The sequence below is a fragment of the Podarcis bocagei genome, assembly GCF_964188305.1.
Source record: "Podarcis bocagei genome assembly, chromosome: 15".
Taxonomy (NCBI): Eukaryota; Metazoa; Chordata; class Lepidosauria; order Squamata; family Lacertidae; genus Podarcis; species Podarcis bocagei.
The window spans coordinates 44,534,911-44,561,939 of NC_138141.1; the positions used below are offsets into that span (position 1 = coordinate 44,534,911).

At 49.9% G+C, this 27,029-nt stretch overlaps 1 protein-coding gene across 6 annotated transcripts in view; it reads left to right on the top strand.

Annotated features, from left to right (window-relative positions):
• The first annotated feature begins 11,085 nt into the window (after nucleotides 1-11,085).
• The window catches only part of SLC6A4 (solute carrier family 6 member 4), a 35,334-nt gene continuing 19,390 nt past the window's right edge, over nucleotides 11,086-27,029 (top strand). Inside the window, exons 1-3 of one of the 6 annotated variants that reach the window (XM_081172065.1) lie at nucleotides 11,086-11,476; nucleotides 24,384-24,942; nucleotides 26,748-26,882. In XM_081172065.1, coding sequence (XP_081028191.1) covers nucleotides 24,501-24,942; nucleotides 26,748-26,882 — 577 coding nt within the window. In that variant the 5' untranslated portion in view covers nucleotides 11,086-11,476; nucleotides 24,384-24,500. Of the gene's footprint in view, nucleotides 11,477-14,871; nucleotides 14,993-20,547; nucleotides 20,642-21,618; nucleotides 21,677-23,981; nucleotides 24,139-24,383; nucleotides 24,943-26,747; nucleotides 26,883-27,029 lie in introns of those variants that run through there. The other 5 variants (XM_081172069.1, XM_081172068.1, XM_081172067.1 and 2 more) reach the window with 5 other exon arrangements.

The following is a 27,029-nucleotide window of genomic DNA, read 5'->3' on the forward strand; positions in this document are numbered from 1 at the left end:
GGGAAGAGGAAGGGAGCCAGGGGGGAAGCGCTGGCAGCTCACCACAGGAGGGAGGGCATGAGTCAGGAGTGGCCACACCTCCATCGGGGAGCGAAGAAACGGTTAAGAGGAAGGTGGAAGGTTGGGCGCGCGCGCCAAGTTCAAATGCAGAGGAAGGCGGCGCAGTAAGCAGCCCCGAAAGGGAACCAGGTCCTAAAGCCCGGCGCAAGGAGGCAGGAGGGTCCGGGTCAGCGTCAGAAGAATCCCGGAAGGAAGAAGCCCCGGGGGGTAGAGGGACCCAGAGGAGGACAGTCAGGCGGAAAAGGTGGAGCAAGGCTAGGATATTAAGTTGGTGCACACGGGGCGGAGACTCAGACGGAGCTTCGCCGATCTAGCTACTAGACGTAGAGTTTGCGCGCAGCAGCGTGAGAATGGAAACTGTAATTCAATAAAGACTTTTACTTAATGATCGCTGGCTAGCGTGATCCTCTGTGAGCTAGGATCTTCAAGCAGCTCTGACAGTAAGCTCCGTCTCTCCATTGTGGGCATCTACAGCCTCGAGGAGGGGAGAGAAACAGGTGCCTACTAGCGAGCTCACGAACGGCAGACGACATGACGGCTGAGCAGCAGATAGAGGACCTCAGAAAAGCAGTGGCACAACTGAACGCCGAGGTTCTCGCATCCAGGAAGAGAGAGGAGGAGGCAGCTGCCGCCTGCAGGGATCTCCAGGTCAGGTTAGACGTGCTGACAAAGCAGACACCCCGGCAGGAGGGAATTGGGTTGGCGAGACGGACAGGCGGGCTGGTCTCTCACTTCGATGGGAACCTGCAACAGTATCCCAACTTTAGAGCCGACGTACTGTGTGCACTGCAACTGCTGCATAAAGACTTTAGAGATGAACAAGAGAGAGTGGGGTTCATCATGTCCCATCTGCATGGGGATGCGAAAGCATGGCTACGCAATTTATGGAGAGATAAGGATCCGGCGATCCAGAATGCGGATGCCTTTATTAAAGCGATGGATGGGTGCTTTTTATCAAGTATTGACGTGGATCTTGCACGGAAGGAGGTGCATGGGCTGAGACAAGGGAGGGCCAGCGTCAGGCAGTATCATGCCCGCTTTTTCGCCTTGGTCAGTGCCCTGGAATGGGACAGAGATTCGGCTCCTGTAAGAGACCTCTTTTGGGAGGGGCTGCACAACTCGATTAAAGATGAGATCGCGAGGGGGGAGAGACCCCGAACCACCCAGGAGGTCGTTCAGAGGGCACTGGCAGTGGGGGTGAGGCTGGAAGGACGTCCGTGGAGCAAGGACGAAGGGCGTGGAGGGCGCGAACCAGCCGGGGGCCCCTCCTTCCTTCCCAGAGAAGCAGCGCGGGCGCAATCCACGCCTCCGCCAGGAGGAGGAGCCGAACCTATGGAGGTTGGAGGTGCAAGGGCTCAGTCAGTAACCAGAGCCCTAGCACCGGCAGCAGTGAAAGCGAAGCCTCCTAGAGGGAACAGGAAGTGTTACGTCTGTGAGGAACCAGGGCATATGGCAAAAGAGTGTCCCCAGAGGCCCCACAAGCTCACTGCAGCCTCAGCAATGGTGACTGCAGCAACGCAGCAAGGAGGACCACAGCAGGGAAACGACGCAGTCTGGCTGGAGGAAGAGGCACTGGGGCCCAGCCAGACGTGTTAGTGACGCAGTCCCCAGAGATTTTACAGCCCGTGAACCCCCTCCCGCCCAAACCAGTAGTGAGGCTCACAGCATCTCTCCAGCTGCCCAATGGAATCACCATAGACGTGCCAATCACCATTGACTCAGGCAGCAATGCGGACTTTATAGGGCAGGACTTTGTCGACAGGCACGCTGTGCAGTTGCTGCCGGCCACGCTGCCCCTGCAGGTTGTCACGGTGGATGGCAGGGAGCTGCTCGGGGGGCAAGTGGTGAAGCAGACGCCACCAATGGTGATGCGACTTGGGAATCACAGAGAAATCATCAGCTTCAACGTCACTCAACTATCTGACACGCCCGTTGTATTGGGCATGAGTTGGCTGGACAAGCACAGCCCAACGATGGCTTGGTACCAGAGGCAGCTGACCTTCGGCTCTTCCTTTTGTGCTGAACACTGCATCGTGCCCAGGCAGGAAGGAGAGGAAGAGGAGTCACAGCTGCTGCTAGGCACGCTGCAAGCGATTCCCCACAAGTACGCTGAATTTTTGGAAGTTTTCTGCGAGAAGGAGGCAGACAGGCTACCCCCTCACAGACCATATGACTGCAAAATTGACCTGCTGCCGGGGGCGGCGCTGCCTAAAGGGAGACTGTATTCCATGTCAGAGGACGAACTGCAAGAACTCAAGGAGTTCATTGATCATAATTTGCAGCGCGGCTTCATCCGGGAGTCCAAGGCAGTGGGGGGCAGTCCCGTATTCTTTGTTAAGAAGCGGGACACGCCCCAAAAGAGACTCGTAGTGGATTACAGGATTTTGAACAGTGTGACTAGGCCATCGGACTTCCCCATGCCCCGAATTGACGACCTCCTCGCAAAGGTACGGAAGGGCAGAGTGTTCACCAAGTTGGACCTGCGGGGGGCGTACAACCTCATCCGCATGCGGGAGGGTGATGAGTGGAAGACAGCCATGTTCACGCCACTGGGGACCTACGAATATAGAGTTATGCCTTTTGGATTGCAAAATGGCTCCCACGTTTTTCAAGCATTTATGCATCACGTGTTGGCGGGACTTCTCTACAAGACGTGCGTCTGTTTCTTAGATGACATCCTGATCTTTTCGGAGTCGCAGCAGGAGCATGACAAACACGTCAAGGAAGTGCTGAGCAGGCTAAAGCAACATAGGCTCTACGCCAAGCTGGAGAAGTGCCAATTTGACGTGACGGAGGTGGATTTTCTGGGCTACAAGCTGTCTGACAAGGGGCTCGCCATGGACAGCGCCAAGGTGCGAGCGGTGTTGGATTGGAAGAGCCCGCGCAACCGGAAGGAGGTCCAACGGTTTGTCGGCTTTGCGAACTTCTATCGCAAGTTTATCAAGGGCTTCGCGATGCAGACGGCGGCCATCACGGACACGCTTAGCTCCAAGAAAAAGAAGTTCATTTGGACAGAGCAGGCGGAGCAGTCCTTTCAGACACTCAAGCGTCTCTTCGCGTCGGAAGAGCAGCTGCTTCATGTCAACCCCAGCAAGCCGATGAGGGTGGAGACAGACGCTTCGGACAGAGCCGTGGGGGCGGTCCTGCTGCAGAAAGACCCGCAGGGGGTGTGGCGACCGGGAGCGTTTTACTCCAGGAAGCTCAGCAAGTCCGAGCAGAACTACACCATATGGGACAGGGAGTTGCTGGCCATTCACGCAGCGTTCAAGGCGTGGAGGCACTTTCTGATCGGCGCCAAGCACACGGTGCAGGTTTGCACGGACCACAAGAATCTAGAGCACTGGCGCACGGCACAGTTCCTGAACCAGAGGCAGATACGTTGGGCTGAGTTCTTTGCGAACTTCGACTTCCGAATAGAGTATGTCCCGGGGGACACCAACATCATGGCAGACGCTCTCTCCCGTAAGCCACAGTATCTGGAGGCCGCAACACCAGCGGCCGCCATGCACATCTTCGCACCGACAGTGTGGGCGTGCGCCGCGGCGACCGTGGACCTAGAGGCGGTGCGACGAGCGTTGCAGGGGGACTCCTTCGCGCAAGCAAAGATGGCAGAGGTGCAAAGGGGCAAGGCAGCGGCCGACGGTTTCCAGCTAAGAGATGGATTGCTCATCCGTAAAGGGGCCATCTACGTGCCGGGAGACGACCTTCGAGCCAAGGTGCTGCAGCAGCTGCACGACGCGCCCACGGCCGGGCACTTTGGCAAGGAGAAGACGGTGGAATTAGTAGCCAGGGATTTCTGGTGGCCTGGAATGAGAGGGGAGGTCGCAGACTACGTGGCGAGGTGTGACACCTGCCAGAGGGCCAAACCAGTGCACAAACCGCCGGCCGGACTGTTGGAACCCCTGCAAACTCCGGTCGAACCTTGGGAAAGGGTGGCCCTGGACTTTGTCACGGATCTGCCCAGCTCAAGGGGCAAGACGGCAGTGCTGGTGGTGGTGGACCTGTTTTCCAAGATGGCCCATTTCATTCCGTGTGCTAAGGTGGCCACGGCGGAGCAAACCGCCAAACTGTTCATAGACCACGTGTTCAAGGTTCACGGTCTGCCACGGTCTATTCTGTCCGACCGGGGGCGGCAGTTCATCTCGAATTTCTGGCAGAAGCTGATGGGCTTCCTGAACGTCAAGATCAACCTGGCGTCGGCGAGACACCCGCAGACCAACGGGCAAGCGGAGCGGGTCAATGCCATCATGCAGCAGTACCTGAGATGTTATGCAAATCAACAGCCTGCGACGTGGGTGGATTACCTGCCGCTTGCCGAGTTCGCCTACAACAACACGAAGCACGTGTCCACGGGGGTCACGCCGTTCTTCGCCAACAACGGAAGGCACCCCAGAACCTTCCCGGGACTGGAAAGAATGGGGGAGGGGGAGCCGCAGACAGCAGATGCGTTCGCGTCGGAGCTGCAGGAAGTCCACGATCAGCTGAGGCGCCACCTGGAGCTGGCCAAGCACGCATACAAGGTACAAGCAGACAAGCACAGAAGGGTTGGAGAAGAGCTCCACGTGGGAGACTGGGTTTGGTTAGCAGCCAACGCAGTGCCGGCCAGGTCGTTGGCCAAGAAGAAACTAGGGCATAAGCAACTGGGGCCCTACCAAGTCGAAGAGCAAGTCAACCCGGTAGCTTTCAGACTGGCACTTCCGGAGGGTTCCAGAATGCATCCGGTATTCCACAGATCGGTGCTCACTCCCTACAAGGCACCGCACAGGTTCCAGGAACCCGGAACGGCGCCGAGTCCGGCCAGAGACAGAACAGGGCACGCGGGAGTGGCACAGAAGGAGCGCATCAACGAAGTCACGGAGATTTTGGACTCCAGATGGGGGGAAGAGGGGGTAGAATACTTTCTCGCCAAGGAGGGCACCCCGGCCAGTGCGAACAGCTGGGTGCCGGGCTACGCCTTAGACGAACCTCTGCTCAAAGACGAGTTTCATGCCCTCTTCCCACATAGACCTATGCCAGCAGACTTTTTCGACGACTGGCTTTTCACGCCCACGCTTTCGGCCAGCACGTTCCGGGGGTTCGACTCGGACGAGGAACCGACACGAGACGTCCGTTCCCCGGAGGGGTCACCCTCGGGATCCGCCTCAGAACCCTCGTATTGGTGGGACGATAGGCCAGAGGAGCAGTTCCGCAGAAAGTGGCTGGAATGCTCAGGACGAGCAACGCCGCCAGGAGGAAGTGAGGGAGAGACGGACATGGACATTTTCGGGGACGACCCTGGTTTCGAGCACGGCGGCACAGAGATGGAAGCGGAGGTGACCGTCGTCGACGAGAGCAGGGAGGAAGAACCGGAAGACTTCAGATGGAGGCCCGCCACGGGAAGCGACCGATATCCGACGTTCGTCCCTTTGCAACAGCAGCCCCCAGCTCCAGCACCGGAAGGAGGGGAGGGGGGAATGGGGGGCTTCGAGGGGGGGATGGATGTCAGGGGTTTAGGAGCAGAGGCACGGGCAAGGGAGGAAACAGAGAGCGAAGGGGAGGAGGCAGAAGAAAAGATGAGTGATGACGACGACCCGAGATCTCCCAGTCTTTCCAGTGAATCAGAGGATTCACAGAAAGGAGCACCAGTGGCCAGGGCAAGGGGGGAGTCAAGGGGGGCACCCCAGGAAGATAGAGCCAGAAGGGACTCAGGGGGGAGCAGCTGGAAATCGGGACCAGCGTCACCGCCAGGAAGCAGGGAAGAGGAAGGGAGCCAGGGGGGAAGCGCTGGCAGCTCACCACAGGAGGGAGGGCATGAGTCAGGAGTGGCCACACCTCCATCGGGGAGCGAAGAAACGGTTAAGAGGAAGGTGGAAGGTTGGGCGCGCGCGCCAAGTTCAAATGCAGAGGAAGGCGGCGCAGTAAGCAGCCCCGAAAGGGAACCAGGTCCTAAAGCCCGGCGCAAGGAGGCAGGAGGGTCCGGGTCAGCGTCAGAAGAATCCCGGAAGGAAGAAGCCCCGGGGGGTAGAGGGACCCAGAGGAGGACAGTCAGGCGGAAAAGGTGGAGCAAGGCTAGGATATTAAGTTGGTGCACACGGGGCGGAGACTCAGACGGAGCTTCGCCGATCTAGCTACTAGACGTAGAGTTTGCGCGCAGCAGCGTGAGAATGGAAACTGTAATTCAATAAAGACTTTTACTTAATGATCGCTGGCTAGCGTGATCCTCTGTGAGCTAGGATCTTCAAGCAGCTCTGACAACTATGTACAGTTCCGGTTGCCTCACCTCAAAAAGGATAGTGTAGAGTTGGAAAAAGTTCAGAAAAGGGCAATCAAAATGCTCAAAGGAATGTGGAAAGGTTGCAACATTTGGGGATTTTCAGTTTAGAAAAAAGGCAAGCAAAAGGCGACATGATGGGAGTTTATAGGACTATGCATGGCATGGAGAAAGCGGAGAGAGACAAGTTTTTTCTCCCTCCTAACACAAACCACAGAGCCTAGGACTTGCTGATCAGAAGGTTGGCGTTTCGAATCCCCACGACAGAGTGAGCTCCCGTTGCTCGGTCCCTGCTCCTGCCAACCTAGCAGTTCAAAAGCACGTCAAAGTGCAAGTAGATAAATAGGTACCGCTCTGGCGGGAAGGTAAAGAGCATTTCCGTGTGCTGCTCTGGTTCGCCAGAGGCGGCTTAGTCATGCTGGCCACATGACCCGGAAGCTGTATGCCGGCTCCCTCGGCCAATAAAGCGAGATGAGCGCCCCAACCCCAGAGTCGGCCACGACTGGACCTAACAGTCAGGGGTCCCTTTACCTTAACACAAGAACTCAGATATCCAATGAAGCTGAATGTTGGAAGGTTCCAGACAGAAAAAAAAAACACACTCCATGCAGCACATAGTTAAACTATGGAGGGTAGGACACAAACCGATGGCTTCAAGTGATAGGTGATTTAGACTAAACAACAGAAAAGAACTTTCTGACAGTAAGAGACAGTGGAATGGTCTCCCTCAGGAGGCAGCGGACTCTCCTTCCTTGCAGATTTTGAAGCAGAGGTTGGGTGGCCATTTGTCATGGATGCTTTAGTTGAGATTCCTGCGTTGCAGAGGGTTGGACTAGATGACCCTGGGGTCCCTTCCAACTCTAGGATTCTATAAGGCTATCTCCTAGCCATGATGAATATAGTCTGCTTCCATGGTTGGAGGCAGCCATGCTTCTGAATGCCAGTTGCTGGAGACCCAAGGAGGGGCGAGGGCTCTTGGGCTCAGGTCCTGCTTGTGGGTTTCCCATTGGGACAACTGATTGGCACCTGTAAGAACAAGATGCTGGACTAGACGGGCCATTGGCCTGATCCAGCAAGCTCTTTTTTGCTCATTTCTGCACCTTTCCCAGCTCCACAATATCCATTCGGAACAGTACACAGTATTCCACTATTCCGCAGATTTTTATATCAACAGTTTTGTTTTCAATTCCTTCCCTAAAGGAAGGAATCTTGCTTCCTGCCCCCCCCCCCAATTTCAGAAGACTGTAACAAATTCCTATATGCCCTAGGAGAGAGAAAGTGATGTGGTATTTAAAAACCTAGATTCATTCATTCATGTATTTACAAGCGAATTACTCTACCCTCCCAAGAGAAGGTCTTGGATGTGCCTGGTGGGATTAATGCCATTCCCCCCTCCCTTTTTGAAATGCAGCCGCCACCGCTTCCCTTATCCCAACCCCATGCTATATCACAAGCTGTTTTTCTCAACCCAGCCCTTTGTCTGCCCCAAAGCCTCTTTTGAGCAGCCTCTAGGAATGTTTCGGGGGTAATCCGGACGCGGCGCCTCCCCTGAGAAGGGCTGAGACGATCCCCTCATAATCCACGCAACTCAGATCTCCTCCCGTTGTCCTAACAATTGCCAGCTATTTTAATCCTAATCTATTTGGTGCCCAATTTGGGGCGGCAGGGGGCCGGCAGAGAACCAATTAAAGCTGTGTTGGTACATCTCGGCTGGAGGACAGGAGAACATCCGGCAATGCAGGTCACCCCCACTTCCACAGAGAACCCCCCCGAACCCAGGCACCACTCTCCCAGGTCCCCCTCAACCTGTCAAGCCACCAGTGCAATCCCACAACTGGCCTTCAGATGGCAGCAACTCCTCTCCTTATCCAAGGGGGTGGGGTGGAGAAAAGGATGAAATAACAAAAGGGGGAGCAGGAAAGAGAAATGTTTGGCAATTTCTTCCTCAGTTCTCAGGACTCATGCTGCCGCAGAGATCCCTGCAGACTCCCACCTTCCTCCTGTGGCTCATAATCCCTTTGGTGGGGAAAGGCTGCTGTCCCTCCTTTGTTATTTGCAATGCAGTTAACTTAAATTAATACATTTATATCCCACCTGTCCTCTGAGGAGCTTAAGGGGGCACTCGCTGTCTCCATTTTATCCCCACAGCAACCCTGTGAGGACGATTACAGACTGAGTGTGCTTGTGTGTGAGAGAGAGACTGGCTCAAAGCCACCCAGTAAGAGCTGAGTGAGGATTCGAACCCAGGTCTCTCAGGTCCTAGTCTGACACTCTAACCTAATGTGATATTCTCATTCCCCCTGCTTGCTTCCATGATCCACCTGACAGCTCTCATGGGCTTGCCAAACCCGAGGTTCTCTCAAGAGCTCAAAGTGGGGCAGCAGGAGTTCAAGGGATCACCAAATCTCACCTTGCAATATTGCAGGGCACATTTCCCCACCCAACAGTGCGTCTGGCAGGGAGGCAGTGCAGGACCCCCGGTTGGCCTCTGAACCTAACTGCAGCCGCAACTCGCTGCTCTGAAGGGACAGGCTCATTTAGGACTAGTGACGCGGACGAATTCCTCATCCACGACGCCTGGACCTGAAGTCAACATCCACCTTGCCACTGGCAGAAGGCCGGAAAGCTCCACTGTCTCTACCATGGCTCCCTACCTGAGGACCCCGGCCAACACAGCATCTGGCTGAGCTGGCTTAACAACGGGCATTATGTGTATTTTAATGAGCTGAATAAAGTGACAGCTTATCCGTCTTGGAGGCGTGGCAAGTGTGTGTATTAACTTAACAGTGCTTAGCTTATTTTTTTTTAGTTGTTCTGTTAATGTTGTTAATATTGTTTTATAGAGTATAACTGCTGCATTGATTTGTGAAACATATACAATGGATTTTGGTGATGTTTAGTTTTTTTTAAGTTGCTGCTTTGTTAATAGCGTTTTCTAGATTGTAAATATGATTTATGCTGTGTTTGTGCTGTTCTATTATGTTTGACTATGTTACTCTTATTTACTGTTTGTAAGCTGCTTTGGGATTCATTTGAAAAGCAGCACAGAAAAACAATAAATTTGTCAGTCCAATCAATCAATCAGTCAATCAATCAATCAATCAGTACGACGCCTTGGGCCATTCCAGCCTCTCCTGGAACATTTCTTTTAAAATCATTAAAAGTCCAAAGGAAGCGGCCTTATTCCAGGTCAGACTCTTCATTCTCCTGCAGATGGCCTGTTTGTTGAGCATGCAAACTTATTTGCTTGCCCAAAGTTATGTGAAGATAATACAATGTCCACTCTTTACTGGGTTAAAATGGATTGCACAAGTTGCCCAAGCCATGTTTCAGCCCACCATCTTGGGTTAAAATGGAGGCCAGGGTCCTGATGTCAACAAAGACGGCTGCCCCACCTTGTGCAGAGTTTGAGGCAATATCTCGAGAGGCAGCCAAGCCTCAAAAGAATAGATGGGCGGACAGACTGACCGCTTCCCAAAATATACAGAAGATTTGTTCAGATTTTTTTGCGAGGGAAGTTACACAACAGTGAGCAGTCTCTACAGTACCAGCAGTTATATATGCCTTCCCATTAATCACATTTTGCCGTTGCTTTCCTAAATGCAAAAAGCCTGTTGTTGTTTTTTAAGTGGACGTGTTGCACCAGAGTGCTTCAACTAATGTGAGTGGTGCAAACCTAGATTTCTGGTGACTGAAATCCTTCCTGCAAAATGCTGAAAGTCTAGAGGTGACCTCAGTCCCTCTAGCCCAGCAGTGTGGACTCTGACTGGTAGCATCTCTTCAAGATCTCAAGAAGGCAAAGCTCCTTTCCGTCACCTGGTCCCCTTTTTAACTAGAGAAGTCAAGTGTGTGCTCTGCCACTCATCTTACCATTTCATGGAAGGAAATTTGTGGTTGGGGTGTTTTGTGTGGGGGGTATGTGGATATGAGTTGTTTTTCCTTTCTGGGAGGAGAGGAAGTGTTTGTGGTGATTAAAAGCAGCCCAATCAGCCTCGGGTTCCGTCCCAGCCCTGCCCTGCTGTTAGGCAGAGTGAGAAAGCCGTCTCAGGCAGCAAATGTTAGGTATTAGGAGAGGGCAGGCAAATTCGTAAGCTCCTTAATCTGCTGCTATTGTCTTTCTACTGCTAGAGAAAGGGAGTGTCACGTTTTCATTTTGCCTCAGGTACCTTGGATGTCTACGCCAGAACTTGTGCAGTAGTGGTTAAGAGCATTGGACGAGGACCTAGGATTCCAGGGTTCAAATCCCCACTTGGGAAGGAATCTCACAGGGTGACCTTGGGGTCAGTCACGGTCTCTCAACCTAAACTACCTTGCAGGGTTGTTGTGAGGGGGGAATGGGGGAGAACTGTGTACAACACCTTAAGCTCTTTGGTGGAAAGCTGTGTAACAGAAATAACCAATATCTTGGGCAGCAAAATGTCTTGGACCAGCTCTGCTTGGGAGCAACTTCTGTGATAGCAAACCCCAAGTCCCTTTCCACTTGACAATTTTTGCATTTCCCCCCTCTGTGTGCTTAAAGTGAAGAATGGAGAAGGACGGGCGAGAATGGCAAAAGTCTGTTTTTCTTCTCCTAATGTGGCCCAGAAGCAGACACACACCCCAGTCTCACATTTGCCACAGTGGCAGGACACCTGTCCTGGCCTCATCATCCACCCCCAGCCACTCTCTGCCCCCATTTGCAGACCCCCCCTCTCCCTCGCCCCCCCCCCGCACTTCCATTTATAGCCGCAGCCCAGGCTGCCCTCCCTGACTCCAACCCAGAGGCTCTTGAATTGCTGTGCCTGGAGCCCTCCTCCCGCTGCTGCTGCTGCTCTGAGCTGTTGTCGAGCTGGTTGCTTTTTCTGTGTGTGGAGTCACCCACCTCTAGGAGGAGGGTTGCAGCCTGCTGCAGTCCCTCCTGGCAAGGCAAAAAGTTTATTTGACTTTATAAAAAAGAGAGAGAAAGAGAGAGGAGAAGAAAGAAAGTGACGTAAAAACATCTTAAAGAGCTCTTTGGCAGCAGATTATCTGGGAATCGGACCATGTGAGAAGAAGGGGTGTACAAAAAGACAGTCCCCGGTGCAAAGTGACCCATAGGATCCAAAGCAAATGTAGGTGGGATTGGTGAGGCCGGCTTGGATGAGCCAGTGCAGGAGAAGCGCTCCTGAATCCGCTGGGACACGCCAGGTATTTTACGCTTTATTCTCCCCCCACCTCTTCTAAATGCAGATGCCTAAAAGTGCCCTGTTTGGTGATTATGAGACAGAAGCTGGGGGTGGTCTTTTCCTTTGCCTTCCCCAGCAGAGCTAATTGTGCTTTTGCTCATCTTTTTCGATCTTGATTTAAAAAAAACAAAAACAAAAACCTGAGATGGCAATGGTAATGTACACCAAAAAAAGAGTCTGTATATATTTGCATGAGAGGCTTTTATGCCCCTGCTGCACTTAAAACAGACAGTGAAATGTTCCTGCAACTCCAAGGGACGGGGGAGGGATGGGGACAAGGGAGCCTTTTGAATTTATTTATTTATTTATTTGTTGCTGTTTCAAGTTTTGCTTGAGTTAAGAATGTGTTCCTTCCTCAGCTTTTCTGCCTGTACATGCTTGCTATCTCGGTTATTAGTGTCAGCTCTGAAAGACGGGTGAGCAGCGTGTTTCAACCAGCTTTTGGCCGAGCGATCGGAGCAGCCCTTAGCCGTACTGCAAGATGCAACCTCCTTATTTTAGAGAGAGGGCAGGAGGGAGAAAAAGTGTGCTTTAAACAAAAAAATAGTAGGGACAAGACATTTCAGTCAAGAACAACAATCCAGTTAACTTGGGTGCCTTGCTTTTCATGTTGGTTAAGACAGGAAAAACTGCAATAAGTAAGCTTACCTGACAGCTTACTGATGTCAAAATATTTCATATTTTCACAACACCTCTCTCACTCACACACCTGTACAGGTGAGAGGGGTATGTGGGTGTCCCCCTCCTTATAGAGCAAACGGAAGGAGCTTATTTTGGTGACAAGTTAACAATGCCTCACTTGAACTGGACAGAAGCGAAACAAATTTCACAACATGCATGGGTCTATGAAAATTACAAATGTGGTATAAAGTGCAGGGTGACGGGTGCTTTTGACCTCCAAGGACATTAAAAAGATTGGGCAAGCTGAAAGGGAGAGAGATGCAGCAGATGTGGAAATATCTGAAAATATGTTTGGGATTATTTTGTTTCTTAAGACAGTTGCAAAGACATATAGGTGGCTCATTACAGCACAGGCAACAAAGGACGGGACCCTGGCCCCGGGGGCCATACATAGGCACGAGGGAACGAGGAATGTCACTGTGCCTTCTTAGTTCTGATCTGCTCTCAAGGAAGATGGCCATCAAAAAATAAATATATCCCCTCATTCTGTTTTTGACCTGTTTTTAGGACTTTGGAACCTGGTGGGCTAATTTAAAAGTGATTCCTAGTACACGTTCTCACGTTCTTGGCATTACAGCGCCATGCCTCTTGATAGCACAGCTTGGCTCTGCCTCTCATGGGGAACCAGATGAAAATCTGGGAATCAAGAGTACATATGCTACTGTGACTTTAAATTGATAAAGGACCAGTCCAGTGCAGGGAAGGGCTGTGGCTCAGTGCGTAGAGCAGATGTAGGAAGTCCCAGGTTCAGTTCCCAGCATCTCCAGGGCAGGCTGGGAGAGTTCCTTGCCTGAAAGGCTGGATAGCTGCTGCCAGTCAGTGTAGGCAATACGGAACTAGTTGGTAGTTTCTTTTGCCTTGGCAAATCTTCCATGCTCTTTTTTGCATTGAGTTTTAAATGGAAACAGGAGTGTAGACCAGCCTTCCCCAACCTGGTGCCCTCTGCATGTTTTGGATTACAGCTTGTAAACCGCCTTGTGTATAGCAATATAGAAAGGTGGTATACCACATAAAAGTGAAATGAAGCTCTCATCGGCCTCCAGAAGTGTGCAGGGTTTCTGGCTCAGTTTTCCAGCTGCAGAATAAGCTGCCTTTGAGAGCGTTAGGCGCAAACGCACTTGACATTTTGCTGGGTGTTCACTTAGGTTAAGGGGCAACAATATGCAAGCTATTTGAGTTTCACAAAGCTCTGACTGAAGAAGAATGCTGTGGAATGCAAAAGCTTGTACACGTGCTTCACCAACTCTCGAGGTACAAGGTAGGTTTTGAAAGATATATTAAATCACAGCAGTGGCAGCCTGGTTCAGAGAAATGGTCCACCACCGCAGAATCCTCTGCCACAGAACGAGGATCTTGGCTTTAGATGGCTTTAAAGGGTCACACGATTTCGTGGAGGGGTAAGACTGCAGAAAGCTCAGAGACAGGATAGCCAAGTGGAACCTGAATGCCCAGAGGTGGTTTACCTCTGAGTAAGTTTCTGGGAAGCAACAGGTAGAAAGAGATCTGTTGCCATCATTTCCTACTTGAGGGCTTCCCAATGGAGCCTCTGGCCAGCCACTGTGGACACTGGATGATGGGTGAGATGGGTCCCCTTTAGGGACTGATCCGGCTGCAGGGGGACCGCTGTGTTCTTACACTAGATTGTGCCCGGCACTTGGAGACATGCAGAAGTGTGTGACTGCACAGGCTTCTAAGAGGTACTTTGTTCTGTTTATTGTTAATTAATTAGAGTGCTGAGGAACTTAATGAGATGTAACCAGTGGTCTTCTTGGGATAAACAGTTCGTATTCCCACAGTCCACAAATTTCTTTTGGTCCTTTCTACAAACAACAGATCTTCCAAGGCAGAACATTTTAAAGTTTGTTTTCTGCTGTGAGGGAACCCGTCAAGAGCTGGTCTCCCTCAAGCTGCGCACGGCTTGAATGTGAAAAATAGCGAAAAAAGGTCTTTGCCCAAAGGAGTCTGGAATTTCCACAGATTCGTCAGGAATGCAGACCATAATAAATAACAATAACAATAAACATAGACTCAATTGTGGAAAATTGAAGGTTTGTGCTTTTCTAGACAATTGGCTCCGGAGCTTGTTGTCTAAGCTGGGAAGAACTTCAGAGACTGTTTTTGTTCTGACTGGGAAGCTATGATTGACCCCCAAAAGATACTAAAAACAAGCTTTAAAACACGGCTGGCACTTAGCACACAGGCAAAAAGCCACCGCACCCCAGTGCATCTGAAATGTAAGGGCAGACGAGGGCGGAGGGAGAGGAGAGAGAGAGAGACAGGATGAATGAACAAGTCAAGACTTCACAAGCGCAGCAAGAATGAAGTGGGGAATGGTTTCATAAATGGACCTACAATCTTCAGGAAAAACAAGGTTGAGGTCAAGGAAGACTTCTTAGAAGTGAGGAGAGGGAAAGGGAAGGAAGTAATCTGAGCCAAAGTTTTGGAGTGGCAGAGAAGCATGACCCGGGGTCAATGAGGTTTGCATGGGGCTGGAACAGATTTTGAGAGCAAATCCCATCCTTTGGGTTTTAGATGGAAATGGATGGATGCCTCTGCCTGAACCCAGAACGCGGTTCTTAAAGGTTGCTATGGGGTGGATCCTTCTCTCTTTTAGGGGAGGTCCATAACTCTCTGGTAGCAGCCTCTGCTTTGCAGGCATGAGCCCATTCACTCCCAGCACCTCTAGTGAGAAAGGGACCAGGGAGCATGTGATGCGAGAAGACCCTTCTCTGCATGGGGAACCACAGCCAGTCAAGAGTAGACAACATTGGGCCAAGTGGACGAATCACCAGATCTGGTAATATGGCGGAGAATGGTCACAGCTCAGGGGGCAGAGTGTATGCTTTGCAGGAACAAGGTCTCTGCTTTGATCTCTGGTCTCTCCTGTTAAAAGGATAAGCTAGCATGTGATGGGAGACATCCTCTCGGACTATGAACCCAGACACTGCTAGCTAGAAAGACCAAGAGCATGACATGGTATGAAGAGATCGCTCTACAGCTTCCATCCCTTCTGTGACATTGGAGGGGTCACTTTATTGCACAGACTGTAGCCCAGGTAGGGATGAATGTATTTGTCTGTTTCTCTTAGTTTCTCATTTTTCCAGCCTTAAATTCTGTTCTCCATATTTCTGCTTTAACTTGCAATTATTATTATTATCTTTAAAAGTCCTAATGAAAATTAATCAGCAAATTAGGACTGAAATTTCTCGTAACGTACAGATTTTTTGCCAGTGATTTCCCTTCGTATAATGCTTCATTTGTTATTTTCACAAATGTATGTGGTTTTTATGCACTCCAAGCAATTTTTCGTGCAAAATATGTGTTTGCTGAACTGCACCGCAAATTTCAGGTTAGTGTGAGAATTTCAAAGGACAGTTGTGTTCCGGTTTGCTTTGGGAAATTGCTAATTTTCTAGTTTTGCATTGAAATCCAAACTGAACCGAATTCCTCCCCACGGTAGCAGATTTTTGAAACGTATTTTGCTAAACCCTGTTCCAAGCATCCATTCTTCCAAAGGAAGTTGGCCCCATCTAGCACTGAAGACTCCCCAGTGAATGAAGCAAGTGCTCTTGGGCATAAAATGAAGCGCAGCTAAGCGCAGTGACATAAGGCATTTGAGTTATGTACTGAATCCAAAAGAGAAGGGAAAGATTATCTCACAAAAACAAACACAGACCCACTAGCCCCATTCAAAGAGCCCTACTTTCTGGTTCTGCTGCCAAAATGGTGGGGGTGAGGCTGCCAACCCCAATCCATGGTTGGTGGGCTTGGCTTTGGTAAGTCAGGAATGTACCAGCCTCCATTAAATTGTGTGCATGTTTGTGGGTGGGTTTATTTGTTTTCTTACCACTGGGTGAGGGGGAGAAATGGTTCTCTTTTTTGCAAGTGAAACTGGGGGAAAACTTTTAAGCTGTACTTTGATGAAGATTTGGTGTTTGGCTGTGAGGGGCCCAACAGAGTGGCCTCAAAGACCAGCTACCTATCCCTGGCCTGCAAGATGCATTTTAAATGCAATTGCCTTGGCCCACGGCAAAGTTTCCTTTTGCAAATAAATCACCCTGAGTAATCCCCACTCAAAGCTACACAAACTACAGTTAGATAACAGCCAGGCTACCCATATACATTCATTCCTGAGGTCGGGAGGACTCTTCACTCTTTCCCATGAGAGTCTGAAAAACTGAAGGGGTGAAATCTCAGGTGTTATTTTGGCAGGGGTCTGGCATGGGTAAAGTGTGGGTAACTACTAAAAATGCTCCCTAAAGCAAAGTCTGGATTCAACCCCTGCAGGATGCATCCTACAGGAAATGCTTGATTTTTAGAGTTTGTTTGGGGGGGGCGTGGTTTTAGTGCCAGGACTTTGTTAGTGCCAGTTCTTGTGAGGAAAACTGAAAGTTAAGGAGCATCTGAGCTTACAGAAAGTGCCTTTTCCTCCTCATGAACTTAAAAGCACAGCCAACTTCCACACCTGGAGATCACTGATTAGATGTTGTTTTCTATACTGACCCCTGGCACTTCTCCTCCATAGCAACCAACTATCAGCCTAGAGGCTTCCTGGGTAAAAAGTCCATTCCCATCTTTGCAGCTAAGGGGCAAGGGTTGCATCTTGGTGGTATAACACATGCTATTCATGCAACGGGTCTCAAGTTCACTCCACGGCACCCCCAAGTAGGGCTGGGATAGCGTTCTGCTTGAGAACCTGGCAAGCTGATGCCGGTCAGTGTAGACATTATTGAACTAGATGGACATATGGCCTGATCCTGTACCAGGCAGCTTTTGCTGAATAAGTCAGACTACCCAAACGAATGGGGGGACCCTAATGGCTCTGGGGGAAGGGCCCATAGCTCAGAAGCAGGGAGCCTGCTTTGTGGGCAGCAGGTCCTGGGTTCAGTCTGTGGCATCTCCAGGTATGGATGGAGGAGATTCCTGCCTGGAACAGGAGACAGCCACTGCCAGGCTACATGGGCAATACCAACTGAGATGAGCCAATTGCCTGACTCTGCATAAAGCAGCTCCCCATGTTTCTAGTCAGATCAGCTCTTTATTAACAACCTAGGTGACTGGAATGGGACGTGGGTGGCGCTGTGGGTAAAACCTCAGCGCCTAGGACTTGCCGATCGTATGGTCGGCGGTTCGAATCCCCGCGGCAGGGTGCGCTCCCATTGCTCGGTCCCAGCGCCTGCTAACCTAGCAGTTCGAAAGCACCCCCGGGTGCAAGTAGATAAATAGGGACCGCTTACCAGCGGGAAGGTAAACGGCGTTCCGTGTGCTGCGCTGGCTCGCCAGAGTAGCTTCGTCACGCTGGCCACGTGACCCGGAAGTGTCTCCGGACAGCGCTGGCCCCCGGCCTACAGAGTGAGATGGGCGCACAACCCTAGAGTCTGTCAAGACTGGCCCGTACGGGCAGGGGTACCTTTACCTTTACCTTTTAGGTGACTGGAATCTGTTACCACAGCTCAGTGGTAAGCAGGGATTTCCCCCCCCCCAGCCGGAGCTCACAGGATCTCAGCTCTGGCACCTAGAGAAATAGCACTGGTGATAATGTAAGCAGAGGGTCTCAGACTTAATCCCCAGCATCTGCAGAAAGGCTCAAACCACTGGGAGCCGGCCACTGTAGATGCTATGCTGGAGGGCCCAGTGTTCTGCCTCGTATATCTCCTTCCCATGTTCCACAGCAGAGAAGCCTCTTTTCCCTTAGCTTGCCTCTGAGCAAAGGTGTGCCTGAACCCTCCAAATGTCTCCCAGAGCCCCTTTCAAGGCTTAAGCTGCACTTGAGAAAAAGAGCAGCCCCAAAGCCGGGTGCACTTTCCAGGTTGTATGTTTTTTATTAGTGGTGCTTCCAGCTGTTGAGGAACAGCCAGCCAGCCTGTGTTTGCGTAAGAGTGACCTTTCCAGCGGCTCAGAACAAAAATAGATAGTAATAAACTCTTATCCTTGATGCTGTTCACTGGAGGACCTGGAAAGTGTTGGGTGGTGACGGGCAGAAGGGCAGATGGCGAAGGAGCCAGTCCCAGGGGGAAGTGCGCCCCAAGGGGTTTAGTGCAGTCTTTGCCAACCTGGCGCCCTTCGGATGTTTGGACCACGACACCCAACATCACCATCAGCTGGGACTGATGGGACCCATGGGCCAAAGCCTCTGCTGGGCACCAGGATGGCGAAGGCTTGTTTAGTAGATACCTGCTGCCCCAAACTCTTGACATGGCTGCATGGTCTTTCTTTTTTTAAAGGTGGCTGGGCAGCCTGGCTGTTAAGCAGACCAATCCACAGTTAGACGGGCTGTTGCTTACTTGCCATCAGCCGTCCAGTGCTGGGCCACTTGGAAAATGTTTTTTTCCGTATCAGCCCATAAATTTGTTGATGCTATTTTTCTTGATATTTTTTTTAAAAAAAACTGTGAAATCACTTTGGGATATTTTACGGGAAGCAATTCATAAATGGAATCAAATATAGAAATAAAACAATATAGAAATAATAGAATGGCTTAAAGCACTATCCCTGCATACATACGGAGGCTCCATTCAGATATTGGGTTGCTAACTGTGGTTGGTCTCCTCCTTTTTGGAAAGCTGCCTTAAGGTGGTGGCCGTCAACACGTCCTGTGGCAGCAAGCATATTCCATGAGCAAATCTGAAACTGCCTATGGAATTGAGCCGTAATTACAAATAAGTTACTTATAGGCATATAAAAAAGATGAGGCACTGGGAGGATGTGACTCAGCAGGGCCCAGGGTGGACTTAACCGAAGCTGGCTGTGGAACGGAACGTGAAGATGATTGCGGAAGGTTCTCTCCCAGGGTGCCTGTGACCGGTGGGTCATTCTCTGCCATTCTATCAAGTCCAATCCAGAGGCTTAAAGTCCACCCGGGTTGCCTCTCCGCAATTGTACCTGGCACTGAATTGCTCTTGCCCAGGTTGTGAAATCACTGGGCTTCCAGTCCCAGCGTGGTTTTTATTATTTTCGGAGGCTGGCTGAGCCCTCCAGTGGCAGAGCTCCGAAAGGATGTCCCAGGCGTGGGATCCTCACGGGAAAAACTGAAAGTGCTCGGTCTCCTGCTCTGTGCTGTTTGCTGCTTCAGGGTCTTTGTAGATAGCTGTGTGCTAGTTGATGATTAACCAAGGTATGACAATTGCAACATGCGCATGGCCCTAGAGATCCAGGTTTCTCTGCGTGGGAAAAGGAGCTAGCAGGTGATTGCATGGGGAGCCTTCTCCATGCCCTGGAATTTCAGGATTCAGCAGGTACAGACCCTTTCTTCTTTCTCCTCTTACAAACTACTCCCACCTGGCCACAGCCGGGAGATGCTGATACTGGATTGTTGATTAGAGTTCTCTGATTTAATAAGGCTCCTGTGGGCTGCTTGGGGCAGATCCTCCCCACTTTCCCCCTTCACAACAATCCTGCAAGGTAGGTGGGCCAAAGGTCCCCTGGCACTTCATGGCTGAGTGGGGATTTAAATCCAGGTCTTGCCAATTAAGTCCACAGGATGTTGCTGTGGGATGATGAGGCTGATGAAAGTTGTAGCTAAAAATGTCTGGAAGCCACAGCTTGGTGATGGCTGGTGAAAACCTTTACTCTGCCTATAATAGGAACTGGCCAGGTGTCCCTACTCCTCTCCCAGAAGAGCATTGGATGGAGACAGGCAGCCCTGTCCCCAACATCTGATGATCTGAGGGGTGTCCTCTCTTTTAACTGTTTTAGCTGCATGCTGTCCATAGATCATTGGTTTGCCCAATGCTTTTTCAAAGAAGCCACTAACGCTAGGCTTGTCCATCACAACACCTTGTGGTGTGACATGCCATGTGTCAACGATATGCTATGAACGGAAAGTGCTCAGAAGCTACTTTCATGTCTCTTGGGATGCTGCCCATAACTCCCAAATTATGAAAGCTCCTTCATCATTCATACTTGTGGCTTTCGGTCAGATTCCAGCACTTAAGTGAGCATAAGAAATACAGCTGTTTGTTTAACCTATCACATATTAAAGTTATGTAATAACCAGCAATTGTCTTTTAATAGAACGATAGAATTGTAGAGTTGGAAGGGACCCTGAGGGTCATCTAGCCCAACCCCCTGCAATGCAGGAATCTCAACCAAAGCATCCAAGACAGGTGGCTATGCAGACAGATGGTGCCCAGAACTGCAGACAATACTCCAGGTGTGGTCTGACTGAGGCAGAATAGAGTGGTACTATGACTTCCCTTACTTACTTATAACATACAGAAATGCATTAGGGGAAATTACTTGCAAAAATCTGTACATTAGTCAGAACTGCATACAAAAATCAGTTTATTGGGGAAGATTTGAAATAAAGTGCCGAATAATTTTCATGAGGATTTTTTAAAAACAAATTTGCAGATTGCTGTAAAAATGTGGAGAACTGAATGTAAAATTGGAAAAATGAGAAGCTGGGAGAAATGAAACTGAAAGATCCTTCCATCCCTTCTTGTAGGTAAGGCTCAATGACCCAATGTGGCACCTTCTCCAACTAGCAAGTCATATACCGTATTGGCCCGAATATAAACAGCACCCGCAAATAAGCCGCACCTTTAAAATTCAAGAGGAAAAAAAGAAAAAAGATAATACCCGAATATAAGCCACTCCCTTAAAATTGGGTTACAGGGTGAAAATTGCTGCGAGCCAATTTAAGCCTTTGATCTTGCAACCCCGCAAAGATTACCGTACAATCGCTAAAATCGCTACAATTCTGCAGGCACTCAAGCTCGCAAATTGGCAATAAAACATTTTTTGTTCAATTTTAATGTATGTCTGTTTCAGAAGTGATATCGTAAAAGCCAATTTTTGTAAGGTTGTGAATTTAAGCTGCACTTTAACTTTTCATGGTCGGAATTTTGAAAAAAAAAAAGTGCGGCTTATATTTGGGCCAATACGGTACTGTAGGAACATAGGAAGGTGCTTTACAGCATCTAGACCAGAACTGCATCATCTGACAGGCTGCAGCTCTCCAGCGCCTCAGGCAGAGAAAGGTCTTTCACATCACCTGTTAATCCATTTTGACTGGACATGCAGGGGTTTGAACCTGGGACCTTCTGTAGGCAAAGCAGAGTGCGCTACCACTGAGCTCCTTTCACTCTCTCAGGAACCGACGATGCTTCCTTATACCAGGTCAAACAATTTGCCCATCTAGCTCCCTGGAAGCCAATATCTGGGGTCTCCAGCAGAGATAATTCCCATCCCTGCTACCTGAGACCTTTTAACTGGGGGGTTGGATTCAGGACCGTATGCATGAAAAGCAAGAGGTTCTACCACAGAGCAATAAGGCCCCCTCCAAACATCGGCAAAGTTTCCACAATTTTCGGTGCTCATCACAGCACACCGTATCCCCACAATCTCAGGGTGGACGGTGGCTGAGGGGAACAGAGTTCTCAGGGGGAGGGAAGGGTGTGCGTTCATTTAACTAGCTGGAATTATAAGTTTAGAATTCTGCAGCTGGGAGGAAGGAAGGGGCTTTAAAGAAGCTGATCTGGTAACGCCAATGTTCAATAAGCAATGCTTTTTAAAAATCAAGCAAGCACGACACCACAGAAATTAAGAGGGATGGATACATTGCTTTCATATTTTGCTTTATGCCAGAGGAAGTCAATACCTCTGAATGCCCAGGATGCTGGACTAGAAGCACTGTCTGATTTGCGCATCCTCAAATATCTTGGTTTTATTTTTCTAAAACTGCTTTGCACCTAACATAAGGTAAAAAGGTAAATGGACCCCTGACCATTAGGTCCAGTCGTGGCCGACTCTGGGGTTGCGGTGCTCATCTCGCTTTACTGGCCGAGGGAGCCAGCGTACAGTTTCCGGGTCATGTGGCCAGCAGGACTAAGCCGCTTCTGGCGAACCAGAGCAGCACATGGAAACACCGTTTACCTTCCCGCCGGAGCAGTACCTATTTAGCTACTTGCACTCTGACGGGCTTTCGAACTGCTAGGTTGGCAGGAGCAGGGACCGAACAACGGGAGCTCACCCCGTCGTAGGAATTCAAACCGCCAACCTTCTGATCGGCAAGACCTCGGCTCTGTGGTTTAACCCACAGTGCCACCCGCGTCCCTTTGCACCTAACATAGCGCACCTTAAATGTTCAAAGCCAGCTTGCATGTTCAACCGTCCTGTAAATTAGACCGGTATTAAACTCCCCACAATGAAGACTGGGTGGGACAGAGGGAGTATGGTGTGACTTGAACCACTAATGCTCTGGCTACGGCACTGCTCACCCAGCACAACAGTGTGGCTGTTAGATCATTCTTCCCCTATTTGGCCAGATTTCCGTTGGCACAAGACCTACCTGATTATAAAAACAGAAGGGAGAGGTTATTACAAATAATGGCCGGGTTCCAAAGAGCTACTTTGGGCGCGCCTGAGAGTTTGAGTAGGTCAAATCGTGACAGCAGGTAGCAGCAATTGGACATGAAATCAGAGCATTTGTGTCCACGAAACAGAATGAAGAGAGGGTGGCAAGGATAGATCCTTTAAAAAATACTATTAAAAGAAAAAAGAAAAGTCAGTGCCAATTAGACTGTCATTGCGGGGGCAGAGGGCAATAGCAGCGTCTTTTCCTAAAGTAGTAACAAGAGGGCCAATCATTACTGCAAATCTGGAGCAAGATGCCAGTAATTGGAAAGCACCAAGAGAGCCAAAGTCCATTGCCTATGTCAGACTGGGGCTTTGTCACTAGCAGAAGAGGATGCTGGACTAAGTGGGCTTTGCTCTGACCCAGCAGGGCTCTTCGTATATTCTTAGGAAAGGGCCAATTAACCAGATGGATGCAACTCCAGGATGGAAATGGGAACTGCACAGACCTGGGTCTGCTTCGTTGGGATAATAATTGTTATGGCTCTCCTCATGCTTACATGGGAGTAAGCCCAACCAAAAACCCAAGGCTTGCTTCTGAGTAGGTGTGTATAAGGCTGTACTGGAAGAGGAACATTTTGTTCTGCCTGGTAATGTAGAGTTATCAGTGTGCACAATATAAGGCGGTATTCAATGTAAGTCATACTCTAGCGTAGACTTACTGGAATTAATGGACTAACGCAGATCCATTAGTTTCAGAGGGTCTACTTTGAGTAGAAATTAGTTGGGTGCAAGTTGTTATTCTTACCTGAATGTAATAGCAATGTCTGGCCCTGCTGCAGGGAAGGTATTTTGAGGTGCCGTTGAAGATTACATTCACGCCACTGTTTGGTGCCATTTGAATTTTATGCCCGTCAATGATTCTTGATTTGACTTTAACCAATTAATTGGTTAGCTAAATCAAGTTTTAAAAATTATCTATTGACAAAATGGCACCCCTGATTGAATCGGACTTTTTAATATAAGTTAATTCTTTTTAATGTAAGTACTCATTTAAAAACAAACAATTACGAATGGCAGGCAAAATCTTAGGAAAGACTTTTCTTTTTCACTCCCTTGAGGAAGTTTTAAAGAAAGCTCTTGTTGTGATGCATGCATGCCCCCATCTACAAACTAATACAGTATGCTTCCATCCCCTTCAAAACTAATATTTCATTCATATCCAAATTAACTGCAGGTAGTATTGGTTGAATGAATCAAGTGAAACTCACACAAATAACCAAATCCTATGTCTGAGCTTTTCTTCTCCATACCTCAACTTGAATGTTGGTGGGCTGGGCTGGGGGGGGGGTCACAAGGATGTTGTGCAAGTAAGTAAAATGAAATGATTTGGTGACAGTACTAGCAGCAACATCACTCACCCCAGTGCCTGCCTGTTCCTTGCTACTGGCATATAGGGCCTGCCCTATTATTAGGTAGAGTGAGGCAGCTGCTTAGGTAGCAGATACTGAAGAGCAGTGTATCAGTCCACCCCCATTTTGTCTGAGCTTCCTAAGCTGTCCTGGTGCTCCAAGTGTGGTAGAGGATGCGATGCCATTACCACCACTGAAGTAAGAGTCACCCTGGTTGGGTTCTGTATATGGAATGGTGAGAGACCACTACCTTGTCCTTCACATTATACAGCAAAATGCCTGAACATTGCCTTCTACAATCTTGCCGCTTACAATTTATTCTTCTATCTCATTATTAAATAAAAGAACAGAAGTGTTTCATTTCTGTACACATGTTTATGTAAAATAAGACCATATAACCGATCGATAATCATCTTGCCATTTTCTTTTCCCCTCCACAATTAAAATGTTGAGCTGCCTGTTTCCTCCAACATGTTGCAGGGCCCACAGCTGAGCTGCTGATGCTGGAAAACCCACAAAGGAATCTGTGGCTGGAAAGGCGGTCCTAGTGGAAGTCCCCTGCAGATGGATAGGAAGGCTGCCTTCTAACCCACCGGAATGGAGAAGGCAGCCCCCAGCGAGACCCAGCCCCTCGCGCCTCCAAAGGCCTCGAACTGTAAGGAAGGGGATGACTGCTCAGAGAATGGACTCCTGATCAAGATCACAGAACCTAAATTCCAACTGGCGGAGGGTGCAAACCAAGCCCACCCTAGCCAGGGAGAAAAGGAAGAGACCACGAGCCCTGTGTCCAATGGGATTTCAGGAGCCCAGAGCCCAAGTCCTTGCAATGCGACAGGGGGCAGCGAAGGCACCCCTCCCACACCCGCTGCTCCCATGACCACCACCCTCTGTGTGGCAGAGGGTCAGCAGCAGCTGATGGAGCTGGATGAGAGGGAGACTTGGAGCAAGAAAGTGGACTTTCTCCTCTCTGTTATTGGCTATGCAGTAGATCTAGGAAACGTATGGCGCTTCCCTTATATATGTTACCAAAACGGAGGAGGTGAGTGTCCATTGTTTGATTTGATTCAATATTTGTAGTCTGCTTTTCCAAACACAAATGTTGAGCTCAAAGTGGCTCACAAGAGTCAGTTACCCTGCAGCCCCCCTGCTTAATCTTGGCACAGCACTGGGGCCTTGCTCCTCTAACATATACTTGGGGGTGGAGCAGGATGGTGGTGCTGTGAACTAACATCTGCCCCCCCCAAAAAAAAATCTGCAGCACAAAGCAAGCAAAGGCCAAGCGAGAATTGGCGGTAAGGCCGATTGCAAGCATTTCTTTGCAATTAAATAAAGAATATGTATATATATATATTTATTTATTTGCTTGAGACTGAATTCTCTCATGCCACCCAGCATTCCCACTTAAAAGATGCTGGCAGGCAGGGCTGGGCAATAGCAGGTTTTCAACACTGCAATGCGTCGCCAGCCAAACATTGCAACCTGGTCATATGCAGCAACAAGCTACGTTGGCCCCAGCCCACAAGGCACGGGGTGAAACTGTCGCAACTCTCACTGCAGGAGCTGAGGGGCTTTCATCCCAGCGCCTCGCAGGTCAGGGACGATGCAGCTTGTTTGCGTTGCTCAGCTGCGGGATGGGAAGGCTCCTGCTCCCCAGCTGAGTGAGCCCTATGCCTCTCCAGCTTCCACGTGAGGCACAGGGGCTCGCTCAGGTGGGGGAGCAGCGGGAACAGTTTAAAGAAGCCGAGGAAGGAATAAGTTGTATTGGCCTGGCGATACAGCTTGCTCCTCCCTCTGCAGCATGAGGGGCAGAGTGCGATGGCGACTTCATGCGCAGGTGAAACCACTGCTGCTCCTGAGTCCCTCTGCTACCAGCGGCTCGATGTTGAACGTGGCACTGATAGCAGAGGGCCTCAGGAGCTGTGTTGGTTTCACCCATGATATACTGCCAGGTGAAGCCGCCATACACGGTCCTGGGCGATGTATCGGTACATTGCCCAAGCCTACTGACAAGTTACAAAAAACAACACACACTCCAAGTGGACTCTAGCATGGAAGCAACCTGTATTAACTGAGGGATTCTTAAAATCGCTCCTGGAGCTGTGGACAAAATAGGGAGCTATCCCTAAAATAGCCCCATAAAGGCTGGGCGGCATGAAATGTTGACAACCGGCTGGAGAGGAAGATAAACAGATCTAAGAAAGGAAAGAAACCGCATTGTTGCCTCGATAAAGTCATTTCCTGACTTGTTCATCCTGATAAGCTATTTTGCAATGTCCTCAAGATGGAAGGGAGAGCTGGCCACAGGCATCAATGGAGATATCAAAGATTTTAATGTAGCTGGGATTGAACACACATACTTCCCGCCCCCAACGCATGCACAACTGAGCATGCAACAGGACAGCAAGGATTCAGCTGGCTGACTGGTGGAAAACTGGGGTTAGGGGAAGGGGAGTAGTTGGGGTCTTGAACAGCAGTACTCCACACAGCAACATTGTTGTTGCAGCACCCCCACCTTGTTCCCCCTATTTCTGGCACTCAGAGACCTTTGTGGACGCAGTGCACCCGCCAGGCACAAGAGGGATATGGCAGCATGCTTGGGGAAACACCAAGATTTTTAGAACTAATATTCAGGAAGGAGGAGCCAAAGGAAATGCTGATTGACCTTTGCTGAGCAGCGTGAGGGGTGGGAGGTCAAGGGAACGGAGTCTTCTGGGGGAGGGCACAGCTGACTGGCTGGCATCTTGATCAGAAACACTCCACGCTGCAACGTTTTGTTGCGTAGGCCACTTGTTACCATCCAATGCCTCTCTGAATGGTGTTTTAACGTTGGTCCCTTTGATTCAGGAGCTTTCCTCATCCCGTACACAATCATGGCTATCTTTGGAGGGATCCCGCTCTTCTACATGGAGCTGGCACTGGGGCAGTATCACCGAAATGGATGCATCTCAATCTGGAGGAAGATCTGTCCCATTTTCAAAGGTAATCCTCAAGGGAAAATCTTTATTCTCAGAATTCTGGGTCACAGTTAAAGCTGCAGAGCACTTGGGGTGTGGAGCCAGGGGCTTTTCGGGGGAGGATTCCTGGCATATGTGGAGATCAGACGTCTTAGACATGTAATTCTGCATT